The 12,420-nt window shown below is 41.2% G+C and overlaps 1 protein-coding gene across 5 annotated transcripts; it reads left to right on the top strand.

The window, feature by feature from the left end:
• The first annotated feature begins 2,505 nt into the window (after positions 1 to 2,505).
• Positions 2,506 to 11,927, top strand: LOC121637875 (transcription factor AP-4-like). Of its 5 annotated transcripts, XM_041982216.1 has the most exons (8): positions 3,308 to 3,819; positions 4,209 to 4,497; positions 4,971 to 5,136; positions 5,226 to 5,324; positions 6,794 to 6,964; positions 8,067 to 8,213; positions 10,034 to 10,186; positions 10,296 to 11,927. In XM_041982216.1, exons 3-8 carry the CDS (start codon positions 5,062 to 5,064, stop codon positions 10,449 to 10,451), a joined length of 801 nt encoding a protein of 266 aa, XP_041838150.1. In that variant the 5' UTR covers positions 3,308 to 3,819; positions 4,209 to 4,497; positions 4,971 to 5,061; the 3' UTR covers positions 10,452 to 11,927. The 5 variants fall into 5 exon arrangements, with proteins under 5 accessions (XP_041838147.1, XP_041838148.1, XP_041838150.1 ...); XM_041982213.1 differs by lacking the exons at positions 3,308 to 3,819; positions 4,209 to 4,497 and adding an exon at positions 2,506 to 2,857; XM_041982217.1 differs by lacking the exon at positions 4,209 to 4,497.
• The last annotated feature ends 493 nt before the right edge of the window (positions 11,928 to 12,420 follow it).

The following is a 12,420-nucleotide window of genomic DNA, read 5'->3' as shown; positions in this document are numbered from 1 at the left end:
AATAATTGGGACTTTCACACAGTCAGAAGGAACTATAGTTTCTTATAGATCTGAAAGTGTAATTTAAAACAGAAAATGTTAAAAGTTTTTAAAAAGGCAAGTATAAATATGCTCTATACCCTGTTCGCTCACAAGTACATCGTCACCCTTAAGTTCTCAATGACAGTGCAGTAAAAGGATGCATCTATGGCAGAGAAGTACTCTAAAGGAGGGGCGTGGCCAGTCTGGTCTCATGGTGTGAGGACAACAATCTCACCCTCAACACAGCCAAATGAAGAAGATCTTAGTAAACATGTGGGAAGAGAGCTCACCTTATCATCTGCTGTTCATTTGAGAGCTTCAAATAGCTGGGCGTCCATATCACTGAGGACCTTACACATCACACAGCTGGACAAGATGGCTCATCAGCAGCTGTACCTTATTAGGAGGCTGAAGAAATTTGGACCATTACCTAAGATCCTCAGGAATATCTACAGCTGCACCACTGAGAGCATCGTCACCACTTGCATCAACTAGTACAGCAGTGCTACTGCCTTGGACTATAAATCTTCTGTCCTCTTTGCAGAGCATTTATCACCATAGAGTCCACAGGAGAGCTGCCTCCATTCTGAAGAGCAATACCTGCCTCCAGCATGGACGGGTCACACTTCTACCTTCAGGCCAGAGGTGCACAAGTATGACATGCAGGACTTCCAGATTAAAGTGCTGTTTCTTCTCCATCAGACTCCTTTAATGGAGTCTGATGGGAGATCAGTCTACTATTTACTTTTTCCAATTTGGACATTACACCACTTTGCACTGTACATTTTAATTTGTCTCTATTATCTTATTTAATATTATCCACCATTTGCTTCTTAGTTTCTTCTATTAATTTCTATTTTCCTACTTTTCATATTTATTTGGTGTTCTCAGACAGCAAAGAAAGAATTTCATTGTACAGAGAAACTTTTATATGACACATTGTGTAATTTTCAAACAGAGTGGCATTTGTTGCTAAATGCAATGTTTAAGGACTGCACTGGTGGGCAAGGTAGGGTGAAGGTGGGAGGTGGGGTGGGAGAGTGTTAAAACAAATTTGTTGCAAAAGTAACTGTATACATGCAAGGTTAGTTATACAGTTTAATTGTGGTGTAACTTTGAAATTACTATTATAGTTTAATTTTAGTGTAATTTTCAAGGTACAAAAAAAATTACATCATTTACATTCTCTGAGGATTAATGGTACAGTAATGTGCAAAAATCTACATTTTGCTTATAAGAAAACAGACTTTCTTAGAAATATTTAAAGTGGTCTTAAATGATGGTTATCCAGGTTCGCTTAAAGTATTTAACATTTTTTCTTTGAAGATTAGCTTCCTTTTCAATCACTTTAAGTCCACATGAAACTGACTATTATGGATGGATGGATGGATGGATGGATGAGTCTCTTAACACTCATTCAAGCAAAAACAGACATCAAACTCTAGGGATGAACAAGAGGCCATTTTAAAATGTACCTTTAGGCTAAGGCTTTCAAAAACAAGTGATTTGCTCCCATTTCTTTTGTAACATTTACAAAAAATGTCAACGATAAGACTGTTTGGCCTTTTTGAACCAACAAGATGATTCCCAAAGAGTCAGTAGCTGTAAATAAATAAATAAATAAATAAATAAATAACAAAAAAGTGCCATATCTCAGCATGAAATGACGTGAAAAGAAAACTGAGGAAATATGGGAAATTGAGTTCAAAAGAATAAGTCAGGTATAAAAACGAACTTTGCTTTCTAGTAATAACAGATTATTCAAAACCAGGGTCGCGAGAGTGCTGGAGCTGTTCCATCACAAAGAATCCGATCACTCATCTAGCGAGAATTTAGAGAATCAAATCAGCCTAACATGTAGCTATGTCTTTGGACATTAATGAATTACAAAGGCTTTTAATGAGTGTGTTTGTGGTCTAGTGGGAGCAGTGCTGGTTTCCACGATTTCGGTGCAGTAGTCGGTGCTAGGGAGGGGTGTGTCCTACGGGAACTGTTGTAGGGACAAACTTCGTTTTCTCGAGATAACGAAGTAAATTATCCCTTTTTCATGAGAAAATGGTCCTCGTTATCTCGAGATAATGATTTTATGTTATTTTTGAATAACAGCCAAGCACGGCCACTTTTAGTTTTCGTAAGATAACAAATAAAATAAACCTAAGATAATATTAATAAAAATAGAATAATCTTTAGAAAACATGCAAACAGCTGGAATTTAGCTTAACTGTACAGAGAAATACACAGACCGCAACCTTGAAGGTTATTTTGGTCTAATTTCCTCTGCTAATGCCTATACTACTGATGACTTCCATCCAATCTGGTGCAGTTATTGTATTATAATTAGTATTTTGCTCACTGCTGATAAATTTTTAGGACTAAAGTCACTGCTGGTCTGTTTGTTCTGTTTTCCGGAAAACGAGCTCTGATTCCAACCAGCTGTTTCCCGCCTCGCACAGATCAGCTGCACACACACACACACACTCGTAGTAGGCGGAGGCTAGATCCACACACACACACACACACATTGGAGGGAACCCCATCAGCTGTGGAAAGCAACACAGCTTGGATTTGCTTTTATTTTCTTTATCGCTCCTCCTCAGATTAAATCTGAAACCGCGTTTATGAGTTGTGCCATCCAGGAGTTCAGTTAGTGCTCGGCCATTAAAACGAAGATCATAATATTTAACGAGTAAGGAAGTGGGGAGAAAGGAAAACAGAAAACACGAACTACAGAAGGTGGCTGTGAAAGCATGGAATATTTCATGATGCCGACAGAGAAGATACCGTCCTTACAGCAGTTCAAGAAGACGGAAAAGGATGTTATTGGAGGTCTTTGCAGGTGTGTGGCACAAGTTGGACATTTGTTATGGGGCGATACAGCTTGCACAAATTATTCTTCATGTGGCTATAGCATGTGGATGTGTGTGTGGTAGTCTGACTTAATGTAGCATGCTAGCTGTTAGCTCCAGTGCCATATCCTGGCAGCTGAAACATGGTTGTAAAAAAAGAAAAAAGCTGATTGTTGTGCATTTTCAGTCTGTTGACAACGATTATATACGTCCCTTTTCGTACGGTCGTCTTACCTATGCCGATTGAATAAGTCGTTACAGTTTATAAATCACGTTTCGAATAATATTACTAAGAAATATGTAAATCTGCTAGGTGGAATCGATACATTCAGATCCAGATGGATACCAACCACGTGGTAGTTAACGTGTTCGCCGCCGCTTCGCAGTTTCCCAACAAATCACGTCTGTAACGACATAGTTCTTACAACACTTGCTGTTTCCTCACATAATAAAACAAATGAATATATATTTTTTTGCACATGTGTGAAATTAGAGTGTTTTAATCTGAGTATAGGCGCGTGGAGATGTGTGCTTGAATACTGCACCGCGCAACAGCCAGCGCTGGGTCATGTGCTAAAATTAGCTTAGCTAAGCTAACAAGTTACATATCACTGCGCACTTGTTTTCTGAATGAGTTAAATACAAACAGGTTTCCTGAAACTAAATTCTATTAGCTTGTTCAACTGCGCCCATATGTCTCATGTGAGTTACAGTGGATACATTTGTGTATCTGTCTGGTACAGGTCGGAAACAAAGCGCTAGCTCTGTGCTACTGACGGAAAGCATTGTTCTCCACGGTGCCAGAGGGCCTGCTGCTTCTGGCGGAGTCACATTTCAAAGCTACTGCCGTCCAGACTGGCTCACGCGCCCCCTTTTGGCCACAATAAAAGCCCCACTTCTCCTGACAACAGCTGGTTTCATCTCTGAGCTACAAACCCCAAAACCCTCAAGAGTGAGAGACAGATGCGGTTGTGTCGTTTTCTGATCAAAAGAGCTTAGATTTGTGTAAGAAAATAAGTGTATTTTGATGAGCATCAATTAAATTTAATCCCCAGTGGCCTACAGGTTTGGTAAATAGACTATTATTTATATGTAAAAAATCTGTAACCAGCACATTTCTAGTTGTTTATTTGTTATGATGGACTTAACTTAAGTCTGAAAATGGAAAGTTTAATAAGATTCCTCCCAGCTGTGTTAGAGTTGAAGAAGTGCATGCTTAATTCAGTTTCTCCAAAAGATTTAAAATACGATGGAGCATAAAGTTATGAATGAGTCTCTTGAAGATAAATTGTAATGTTGGATTTAAGCATTAAAATATGATTGCTTGCTCATCCGCTGTAGAGACAAACTGTTATGGCCACATCAGCTGCATCTTGTCTCCGACCTTTCGACTCGGTAAACTTCCCAGATCTGGTTCTTCAGGTTTGTTGTTGACATCCACAGCCTTAATGGTTCACAAATTTTTTTCCCCCCTTTGAGTAAATATGACACAAGGTTTTACCAGCATGACATCTGACATCATGAGGTAGCAGTGGGCGAGGGGGCACTGAGTTCAGCCAAACTCAGAGACCTCCTTGCAGCTTGACTGAGGAATGTGAAGGGGTCGCAGTGGCAGTCAGGAAAACACCAGGTTGGAGACTTGAGGTGTTATTGTTAGAGATTACAGGCAGTTACAGTTTTTTTTTTGTGCATCATTGCAGCACTAAAATACCAATTTCATCGAATGAGGTCAGATGTGAGAGTTATGATCCCCCCCCCCCAAAGTTTCTGGAGCTAAATTAAATCAAGCCTAAATTCCTCAAAGAGGTATACTCTCTACAGGCCAGTGCTGATTTTCATAGTTTTACCAAACATGATCTGGATCTGTACCAAATTAGTTCTTCCTTTGCGCAAGCTCACATTCCTCACCAGGTTTAACGAGATTAAGCTGGATATTTGCTTCTGCATAGTTTAGCCTACAAAAAGAAAAACAAGTCAGAACAACGACACATCTTTTCCTAGCTCGTAAGAAGGCTGAATTAAAATCTAGATCCAGATTACTTTGAACTTTGTTACTTCAGGGTGTGATGATGATGAGCATCTCCAACCTTTGATTCCTCTCAGCTTGGCCAACATCCCCCTCAGTCCAGAGTCAGCCCAGGATCAGGAGAGACGAATCCGCCGTGAAATCGCCAACAGCAACGAGCGGCGTCGTATGCAGAGCATCAACGCTGGTTTTCAGTCTCTTAAAACACTCCTACCACACACAGACGGAGAGAAACTCAGCAAGGTGCCTTTTTTTCTTTTTCTCCTCTTAATGAGCACAACATGGGTTTGAAAGTCATGATATAACTTTTCTCTGTGCATCATCATTGCCAGGCTGCCATCTTGCAGCAGACAGCAGACTACATCTTCGCTTTGGAGCAAGAAAAGACTCAACTTCTGGCCCAGAACAACCAGCTCAAACGTTTCATCCAGGTAAATGCATGTGCCATGTCTTCGTTGCATATCACAAAGGTCTGGATGTTGCATGCTGTTTTAACTCTATCTTACAGATACACATGTCACGCATTGGCTTTTTCTTGCATAGGTAGTGAAACAACACTAAAGCCATCATCTCAGCTTACTTGCTGCTAATATGTTTTGGTTGTTATGTGTAATCTGTTGACATCAGATAGTTTTAGTAATAGGAACCAATGCTAAACAAGGACTAAGGTGTCATGATTAAAGATTTTATTGGTATGATCATTGTCAGAGAATAACAATTTTACAGTTATTATGTGTTAATTTGACACAGCACATATAACTCTAACAAAAAAAATTCCAGTCAGGTCGAATATATTTGAACAGTAAAATGATCCGGCCAAAAAGGTTTCTAAGCCTTTTGGTTTTTCTCATCCGTATCATGTAACGTTAAGTGAATGCTGCTTAACTCGTCACATTGTGCTTTAATCCCATTCTGCCATACTTAAGCGGGCATGCTTCTTCTGCATGTAGAAGTAACACAAGCAGCAACGTTGTTTGTTCCATATACAAGTAGAGCTGATCTTAAACAGTTTGCACATAATTTTTATAAAAAGTAACCATGTTGAGGGATCTTTACAATTAATTAATCACAGCATTTCATACCATGAGTAATTGTGAAATCAAGTGATTGTGACATTTCTAACAAGTACACAAAAACATTGCAGAGTGCTGATTGGTCAGGGAGGATCGTCACCTGTAAGCGTAACAATAGCAACAGTGTTAATGTAGAAGTGCTGAAGTCCTGAACACAGGTAGCAGTGGGGACAGAAAGCTCACAGAAAACGTCTCATACGGTTTCTTCTATTTTTTAATATTCATTTCTCTAATTAAAGCACCACTTTACATATTATACATTATACCTTCCTCTTCTTCACTGGTGAGGTGTGTCTTCTTGCACATGAACAGATTTCACATCCTGGGAAACAGTTGAAAGTCGTCTTTGTGTTCAAGTGCAGTTTTGTTTGTTCAGTTTCTGGCGATGCAAGCTGGCTCTTTAAGTTGGTTTGGTGTGAGAACCGTTAGAGCTTTTGGCTGGGTAAGATGGCCTAAAAACAAAATCTCCAAATTTGATTTCCGATTTTATATTTGTTAGTGCTTTCGGACAAACGCCGTTCGGATATGAAGGGTGAACTGAGTCCGCTGCTAACTATGGAAGCCCAAGGAGAGCGTTTGCGGTCCCGATTTTCATAAGAATAAATAATCAGAAATGAAAAGTTTGATTGATTGATTTTTATTGATTAATCACACAGCCCTAATACCATCCAGTTAGTCATCTGACCTTATTTTCTTGTCACACTGGCATTTGTTGAGTTTAACACACTTCCCTTTAAGCAGACACGACTTGTTAAGGTTATGTTTAAAATTTTTATGGTAATACTGTTTTACATTTAAGTTTGTGGCCTCTTCCTTTTTCATCACAGGAATTTAGTAGCACTTCACCTAAAAGGAGGCGAGCAGAGGAGAAGGATGAGGGGATCGGGTCTCCAGACATGCTGGAGGAAGAGAAGGTTGAGGAGCTGAGGAGGGAGATGTTAGAGCTTCGGCAGCAACTGGACAAGGAGCGCTCGGCTCGCATGCAGCTGGAGGAGCAGGTGAGGCCGGATTGATGTAAAAATATTTGTTGTAGTTGTACAGGTGACTTGATGGTTTAAAAACCCGATTCAGCTGAAGCCTGTTAAAAAAAAACTGCTATATTTGGTTAATGTGGACTATTACTGTCCACATTGCGATGTTATTATAGGATCTTCTGCAATTTAAAGAGCAAACATGAAACTACAATACATCTTGTGGTGCTGACACATTTATTAGCAAATCCATCAGTTCCTGATTAGCTCACATCCTGGATCTGCCTGAACACCAGGTTCAGACTTAAGACTGAACAGGTGCTGAAAGCAAACAAACCAAAAGAGGCCATTAAAGTGGTCAGTAAACATGAGGGGGAGCAGGTGTTTAGTTTTTCCAAAGAGTCTCAATAGAGTCTGGGAGAACGTCATAATGTGGTATTAAATGTATTTTCATGTAATTAAGCAATGCAACATCGTATGCTTTTTTGTGTGTGCAGTTGTAATAAAAAAGGTAAAAAAAGCTTTTAAAAAAAACTCACTGCATTTTTAGAAGACTAATAAGAACAATTAACACCCACAATTGTGGGTGGCTGGCTCCATGCATGTTATAAGTTGGATTAAAAATAAGGCTGCAGCTGTTGGTTGATGAATTTAGTTGCACTATGTAACTTTCTGACCCTAAAACTCTGCATTCCTGATTTGGGATAGCACAGTGACATTTTTTATGTATATTTCTGGAGCAGCTGCTACCCAGCAGCTTCCCTGGGCCAAGAAACTGCACTTCACAATTTTCGTTCCCGGGACGCCGTGTGATGTTTCAGCTGAGTTTCGTTTTACACACCGCGTCACCAGCCACCAAGCGGATATAAACACGCTGATCATTTTGAACACATACAGTGGCATATTAAGCAAAGAAACACAAGAGGATATTATCGAAGGAAGAGAGGGAAAAGAATACAAGAGTTAACATAGGGCTGACTTTTACTGGCTGGAGAGAGCTCACAGTACAGGTAGGATGCAAGATGGATGCCGAATTAGCTGTCATTACGGGGCGTGTCACCGAGAACATCTGCCAAAGTTTCGTAGTGTGTCTTTAACGCGTGCCCATGTTCCACGTGTGCTCCTGTAGGTGCGCTCTCTGGACACCCAGCTGCACCCAGAGCGTCTGAAGGTGATCACCCAGCAGGTGGAGGAGGAGCAGGCGCTTATCCAGAGCCAGACGCTGCTACGGCTACAGCAGATTCAAGCCGCTGACAGACAAACACATAGTCCACAGGTCAGAAACACGCATGGACAGAAGGTTATCAACAGCAGTATGTTTACCTCTGCTTTAATCTAATTAATGTCAGGGCTCCAGAGGGCGGCCAATATTGCCTGGAATTCGCCACACAAATGCGCTTAACATTTAGGTGGTTTTCACACCTGATGGTCTACTAGGCTCGATGCTATTGGGGACTCTGTTCAGTTGGAGGTTGCAACATTCAGCCGGTCCAAGTTTGCTTTCGGACTGCGTCTAGTCAAAAGATCCTTTTGAATAACATTTTCCTCTCCTCACCAGAGGCAGCACAACATCAAGATTAACTGAAAGAGAAGATTAACTACAAACAAGATAAACTTTCATATACTGGTTAAGACAGGGAAACTTCTGTTTCCACCATATAAGTTGGGGGATGGACTGTTCTCTCTGAGCTGGGGTGAGGTCCTGCCCCAACTGGAGGATCTCATTCAGGGGTGAGGGAAGAATAGAGCGATAGAATGACAGGTAGACTGGTGTGGGGTTGGCAGTGATGTGGTCTCTACATCAGCCTGTCATAGTGAAGAAGGTGCTGAGCCAAAGGGCAAAGTTCTCGATTTACTGGTCTGTCTACATTTCTACCCTGACTTATGGTCACGAGCTGTAGGTAGTAATCGAAAGAACGAAATGACGAATTCAAGAGACTGAAATGATGTTTCCTTGCAGAGTATCTTAGATATCTGGTTATAAGCTCAACCATCACAGAGGTACTCAGAGTAGAGTTGTCCATGAGAGCCAGATGAGGTGGCTTGGGCATCTGATTATCATGCCTCCTGGATGCCTCCCTTTGGAGGTTTTCCCAGCATGGAGGTCACCAGGAAGAGGCCCAGGGAAGATCCAGGACATGCAGGAGGGACTAAGTCCTTCAGCCGGCCGGGCGATGCTTTTGGGATTTCTCCAGGGAAACTTAAAGAAATGGCCAGGGAGTGGGAAGTCAGGGTCTTGCTGCTTACACTACTACACCCATCACTCGACCGTGGATATAGGCAGAAGATAATGAATGGATGGATGGAAATATTAGTCTGTTTTCAGCATTTGTTTCACTTGCACTAAGCTGAGACCTATGTTTTCAGGTGTACCAGAGTTCACTTCTATGATGTTCGTTAGAGTTCAGTTGCACATTTGCACCTCCCCCAACAAAGCAAACTTTCTGAACAAACAAACAAAAGAACGGTTGGTCTGGATGCACCTTTAGCTGGTCCTTTTAGGGCCAGGATATACTTGCTGTTAGTGACGCATGCGCATTAGTATCATGGCTGGCATGCATTCTCGCATTCATTAGGCAAGTAGGCCGCTCACGTTGATGCGAGGAAACGTGTTGTTTGAGCGAGTTGCAGTATTGACTTGATCACTAGAGGCACTTCTATGAACAAGACCATGAACACGACAGGTCAGAGTTAAACACAATGGCGGATAGTTTGAAGACCGTATCTCGGACCTTGTACCGGCATCTTCCTCCCCATTGCACAGTAACTTGTGCCTTAACAATTGGCACCAAATTGGAACTGTTTTGGGGGTGAATGCCCTGGAATTACATGTGACCGGTAGATCGACCTTTTCACTATTTCAGAGTGCTGTGTACTGCCCCATCAGGTGACCTGCAGTAATGAGCATTTTGGCCATGTCGTGCTTCCATTGTTTGCAGCAAGTATATACACAAACATAGCGGAACACTGACGTGTAAGCTTGCGTTCACAGCGAGTACATCCCAGCCCTTATTGTAGTGGAGCTAGAGGCATGATGGAAATCAACTAACTAACTAATGCAGGCAGTAAGTCTTGAATATGTTGTCTGTTCCCCAGGTGCTGATTCCTGCCTCCACCCACCACCCCACGGTCATTGTCCCGGCCCCAACACTAACCCAGCATCACCATGTCACCGTGGTGACCATGAGCCCGTCTGCACACACCAGCACCGTGTCCACTTCCAGACAGAACCTGGACACCATTGTGCAGGTTTGAGCTAGTTTTTTTTACTCTCTGTGGAGAATCGTAGTTGCGCGAGTATCGTTGTTCATACATGTGATTGTCCCAGTATTAACATAGTTTTGTTTCTGTCTGGCAGGCCATCCAGCATATTGAACGCACTCAGGAAAGGAAAGCCAGCACCGAGGATGAGCAAAGAAGAGCCGTCATTGTTAGCCCCACCCACGTCGCCATGGACACCGCCTGCTCAGACACAGACACAGACACAGAGGGAGAGGACTGTTCAATGAACTGATCCGCCCCATAGACATGTGCTCTGTACACACACACACACACACACACACATACACACATACAAACACTTAAAATACCTACTCATTGTAAGATTCCCTCCAGGAGCTTGACTACTTTAAAAAAAATAAATAAAAAGAGAGAGAAAAGAAATATTTCCTTGGCATTATCCAAACTCCTGAATCCAGTAGTTAAGCTCTGTGTCAGTCTTGTACTGTAAAATCTCTGAATATTGACAATATAGGATGTTCAGCTTCCAGAGGAGGCCCTGCAGGATCTTTAGAGTCTGTTTTTCAATGTCAGAGCCGGTCTGTGGCTACTTGAAAAAAGAAAGGGTCTTTTCATGTAAAAAGCTATCACCATCTGTCACCCTCATGTGTGCAAACAGGATCCATCGTTACTGGCACACAGACAGTATTACTACAAGTTAACGGAGTCAGTATCTCGGAGAGTTGAATGTAACAACACAATAAGCAAGCAGCTCTGATGTGAGATACAGAGTTACTTTTTGTCTTTATATATGTTCCTGTATCTCATGTCCAGGGGCTGTAAAACCAACTTTAAAACACAACAAAGCCATTTCTAAATTTCAGAACTTAAAATTAATTAATAAATTAAAAAAAAACACACAATTGAAAATTTGAAGATGCACGTTGAATGAAATTATTTCTGATTTACTTGAAAAAGGATTGCTGTTTGATACCTAAATACGCCCTTGAAAATAAGCTGAACAATGTTTCATTGGTGGTCTTTCAGTTTTAATGTTTTTAAAGTTTATGTTGACATTTGCTTACTCAGTGCTAAAGGTTAAAATGATGTCGAAATTAGCAATTTTGAGGTTTGTCGGGTTTCCACAGAAAGCTCTCTGAGATGAAGCTGAGCCAGCTGTCCCTTTTACTTATCACCCATTTGGTGCACTCGTAGGTGAGGTAGAAAAAGCAAAATGAAAAGTTTTAGTAGCTTTTGGTAAAAAAAACAAAAAAAAACAGGTGTTACTGTGCAATCCATTAGACATTCAGACTAAATCAGATTCTTCATAGTTTGGCTGATGTGGAGAATCTGGAGCAGATTTGGGTGATTCAGATTTCCAGTGCTCCTCCAAAGACCTGAAACAACCATCTGGTCTTGGTTTGTCAGTTTCACCGACTATGCACCAACGTTGTTGGTATTTATGCAATTCCATCTTCTGTACATTTTGTTGGCATCATTTATCCATGAGGTGAAGTTCTCTATGCACCGTTGATAGGTGTGTACATTACACCTACAGATATGTATGAAACTTGACATGCTCCTATCAAAGAATGTAGTCTCTATTCGTAAGGTGCTTTTTTTGTGTGTGTGTGTGTCAACATGGTGCTCTGCTGGTGAACAGTGAGCTGAGGCCAAAAGCCTACATGTAAGTTCAGTTTGTCACGTTTCCTGAGCGTGCCTGAATTTAAAAAAAAAAAAAAAAAAGTTTTTTCATAAGTGATATTTGTCATTACTTGTAGAAAAGAGGAGTGAGAGGAGGAGGTGAGGAGTTGCATTTATTCACATGCTAAAATATATCGAGCTTCCATCCAATTTAGAAAAGAAACCTTTAGGAATAGTTGGAGCATTGGCAGCTTTAGTTGGAAAACTAATGATAGCTCGGTGGAGGTTTTCAGTGTTGGGTGAAAGTGAGACGACACTGAAAAGCTCTGAAGTGAATTGCAGATGTGCCCAGCCCCTCTCCTTTTCTCTGACATGCACCAAGTCTGTCTGCCTCATGTTAGTCTGCTTATGTTTGTCTCGGGAATTTGACTGGAAACCCCTGCCACGAGCTTCTCTCCTGTCGTACTCGATTTGATTCGCTGACTTGATGCTGTAAACATTCCTTTATTTGGATTTTTATGAGTTTTTTTTTTTTATGTCCTGTATGATCTGTTGCCAACTAAAAGCGTATTACTAATCACAGTTTTCTCTTGTCTTAAGCAGCTTTTTGGTTTGACGTC

This window comes from Melanotaenia boesemani, chromosome 4 (genome assembly GCF_017639745.1).
Source record: "Melanotaenia boesemani isolate fMelBoe1 chromosome 4, fMelBoe1.pri, whole genome shotgun sequence".
NCBI classification, from domain to species: Eukaryota; Metazoa; Chordata; class Actinopteri; order Atheriniformes; family Melanotaeniidae; genus Melanotaenia; species Melanotaenia boesemani.
This window is presented reverse-complemented; position numbering and strand designations above follow the sequence as displayed.